We start from the raw sequence: 3,616 nt of genomic DNA, 5'->3' as shown, positions 1-3,616 counted from the left end.
GACCACGAGGTTTCGAAGCCATGCTACATTTTTTTTCCATATATATAAACTAGATTAGAGATTGATGTAAGATAAAATTCCTAATAATAGAGATTGTTGACTTGTTGTAAGATACTTCCTCCGTCCTGTAATACAAAGCATCCAATCATTCAAAATTTTGTCCTCAAATATAATACATTGTAGGTATATGGATGATTGCCATTTAATTTCTTTTATAATTAACAAAATAAGGGCTGATCACCGTACTCGTTCCGGGTGCGTTGACTGATCTTGTAATCTTGCTTTGAAGAAATGAATCAGGTGGGCTTTCTTAACCCCCGTTGACTCTTAAAGAAAAAACTTTGCCCAGTTTTAAATTAATTTAAACTCATGATGTCACGGGTCCACATATGCAAAACCATTGAAAAGGTAGAACAAGGCAATGGTGCAAGGGCAGAAAACTCCCTTTTGAATTATGACTAGCACGGTAAAATGCAGGGGCGCCAAGGCAATTTTGAATTTTGACGAAATCTTGAGAAATTTAACAGAGTATGGGCACAGCAAGAATTTAGATTTGAAAAGGGGAGGTAAAGCTGCAAAATCTGAAAAACGAAGGAAAATCAGTAATTCAAAGATCACAGTTCGTCTTTGCTGCTATAGACGTATCGGGTTGCGAAATGCAAGAACACAGCCACCTCCATAACCGCGAGCCCCGCCAGGAGCCAGTAGAAGTAGTCGAGGTGCGCTCGATTGAGGTTATCGGAGAACCAGCTCTCGCCCTTGCTCCTCGTCGCCCAATCGGTCGCGAACACGAGCATGCCGCTGACATAGTTCCCCACGCCAAAGATGCTCATGCACAGCGCGAGCCCGACGCTGCGGAAGGCGTCGGGCACCTGGTCGTAGAAGAACTCCTGGAGCCCTATCTCCGCCAGCACAACCGCGACACCGATCAGCACGTACTGAGGCAGCATCCACCACAGCCTCATCGGCAACACCGCGTCCGGCTCGTCCACCAAACCCGCCTCCCTGGCGACTCGGAGCCGCCTGGCTTCGACCAGCGCCGCGACGACCATGGCGGCGCCGGCGGTGGCCATCCCGGCGCCGATGCGCCGGAGCGTCGTGAGGCCCGCGTGGTGCCCCGTGATGCGCCTCACGAGGGGCACGAACAGGCGGTCGTAGACCGGGAGCGTGGCGATCATGGTGACGCTGAGGAAGAACTGCAGCGCCGCGGGCGGCACGACGAGGCCCGTGCCCATGCCGAGGCGCCGGTCCAGCGTGCTGCCCTGCTTGGTGAACAGGGTGGAGACCTGGGCAACGATGGCTGCGAAGATCAGGCTCGTCACCCATATCGGCAGCAGCTTGACGACGAGTCCTTTTCCTTTACCGTCCTCAGGTTCCCCTGTTAGAAGCCTGCACGGATCAACAATCTCCGTCACGACGAGACCTCTCTGGTCACGTACAGGCAAGAGAACGCAGACGTCCGCGCGTGCTCACCGTTCGGTGTCGCCGGCGTCCTTGCGACGGAACACCCTCGCCGCCCACGTCCTCACGGTCTCGGCAAGCCGGATGCCATCGACGGGTCGCTCCGCACGGTACGTGGGCGTGCCAAGCAAGAAGACGGCGAGGTACAGCACCATCGTGGCCCAGCACGCGGCGAACCCGGCGGTCCAGCTGACGTTGTCCTCGACGTAGCTCAGCCCGGTTGTCGCGATGCCGTAGCCACAGGAGATGGAGAAGTGGAACCAGTTGAAGTAGGAGCTCCGGGACGCGCGGGAGCTGGGGTCCTCGCCGTCGCTTGGCGCGAACTGGTCGGCACCGAGGGCCTCCGCGCACGGCCTGTGGAAGCCTCGGGCCGCGGCCAACTGGTAGAGCGCGACGTAGAAGAAGGCCAGCTGCGCGAAGGACGGCGAGCTCGCCGCGTGAGGTTCCGGGACTCGCAGCGTGGATGAGACCGTCAGCATTCCCAAGCTCTGTCACGGTTGCAGTTTGGTGACCGGGGTGTCAAACATGGGGGCGATTCAGGAGCACGGCTGTGATCCCAAGTAATTCCTGTTACTAACCAGCAGATAGAGCACGCCGGCGATCAGGACCGCCCGATACCGACCGAGCCGCGAGTCGGCGGCTGCCGCGCCGGCGAGCGGCAGCACCATCTCGGTTCCGGTCCACGCGTTCACGGCGGCGGCGGCGGCCGCCGTGGACATGCCGAGGTGGCGGGTCAGGTACATGATCAGGTTGCTCTGCACGCCGCAGAACCCGACAAGCTCCAAGAACGAGATCGCTGCAATGGTAAGGCCGAACCAATTAGCTTCGTGACAATCTGAGCAATGGTGTTCAGAAGATTACCGAGGAGGAAGCACGCGGCGCGCCAGCCGCCGCGGCCGTCGGCGAGTCTGGAGCTGACGGACGGGCCGGGTCGGTGTACAAGCTCGCCCGACTCCATCGCTGCACCTCGGCCGGAAGTGTTGCCGTCGGTGGCTGGCTAACGAAAAAATAGCTCCGGCGGCAGCTCAGCTCAGTGGACTCGTGCCAAATGGCGAGGAAGCAAGTCATAGATGTTTATTAGGCCGTCCCCGTCTTGGTGTGGCGAGCTCGGCAGCCTCGATCTGCCTAGATTGTTTACTTGACCGTGACTCCGAGTTATATATTAATCCGTACGAGTAGATAGGACAGTGTCGACATTAAATTTGTTGGCATCTAACCTTGTCATCAGGCATCTATACTGGTTACTGCTAATTGTTTGGCGTTGGTGTTGCCGCGTGGTAATTGACACGCAACCACGTGTTGTTTTGTTTAACACAGCACTAACTTCCTCTTGGCGGTTTATACTCAACAAAGGCCGGTGATTAACAAGAAGATGACTCAGTTTGGGACGAGTTCAAGTGGAAAATTTTAGCTACCGACCGCTTGTTTCATCCTATCGGAGCACCTTTAAGAGTACGCTGCCCCCCCCCCCCCCCCCCCCCCCCCCCCCCCCTTTTCCTTTCTCATTTGATCATTTCCCTTCCTCCATTCCATGTCTCTCCTCCCCTACTAACTGTTAGAAGTGGCTTCCGGCATAATCCTGACATTTATTTAGGTTTGATAACTTTTAAAAAAAATTGGATATTTTTATTGAATAGCTTTTTTTAGAAAAGTTACATTTTTCTAAAAATATTTTACATAATTGTTCCGTAGGTGTGTTTTATGCATAAAGATCTAGAAAAGTTAAAAAAATAAAAAAACAAAATTTGACCGTTGTTTTTCTTGCCAACAGGCGCATGCAGAACACTTGCCTCTAGTTGTTATTCCCTCCGTTCTAAATTGTAGGTCGTTTTGATTTTTCTAGGTTCATAGATGTTATTATGCACCTAGACATACACTATATCTAGGTACATAATAATATCTATGAACCTAAAAAAGCTAAAACGACCTACAATTTGGAATGGAGGGAGTAGATCTCAATCCAACACCAAAGTTTTTTGGTTATACAAGAAGTTCCTTTCTTAAAGAAAATATATGGACGGTGCATGCAAATCAAGTAAGTTGCCTACTTATTATCCACATGGTTGACTTACATACTACTACATTTGATTCAATATACATGAAGTTTAAAAATTGAGTGAAATAACTATCATATCCCAATTATCTCTATGTGAAG

General features: G+C 52.0%; 1 protein-coding gene across 1 annotated transcript; it reads right to left on the bottom strand.

Moving 5' to 3' along the window:
- Positions 1 to 472: 472 nt before the first annotated feature.
- LOC117855019 (protein NRT1/ PTR FAMILY 5.10) lies at positions 473 to 2,599 on the bottom strand. The gene is made up of 4 exons (XM_034737295.2): positions 2,323 to 2,599; positions 2,040 to 2,257; positions 1,474 to 1,949; positions 473 to 1,389 (listed from the first exon to the last, which is right to left on the bottom strand). Exons 1-4 carry the CDS (start codon positions 2,417 to 2,419, stop codon positions 615 to 617), a joined length of 1,566 nt encoding a protein of 521 aa, XP_034593186.1. The 5' UTR covers positions 2,420 to 2,599; the 3' UTR covers positions 473 to 614.
- Positions 2,600 to 3,616: the final 1,017 nt, after the last annotated feature.

The sequence above is a fragment of the Setaria viridis genome, chromosome 5 (genome assembly GCF_005286985.2).
Source record: "Setaria viridis chromosome 5, Setaria_viridis_v4.0, whole genome shotgun sequence".
Classification (NCBI taxonomy): domain Eukaryota; kingdom Viridiplantae; phylum Streptophyta; class Magnoliopsida; order Poales; family Poaceae; genus Setaria; species Setaria viridis.
This window is presented reverse-complemented; position numbering and strand designations above follow the sequence as displayed.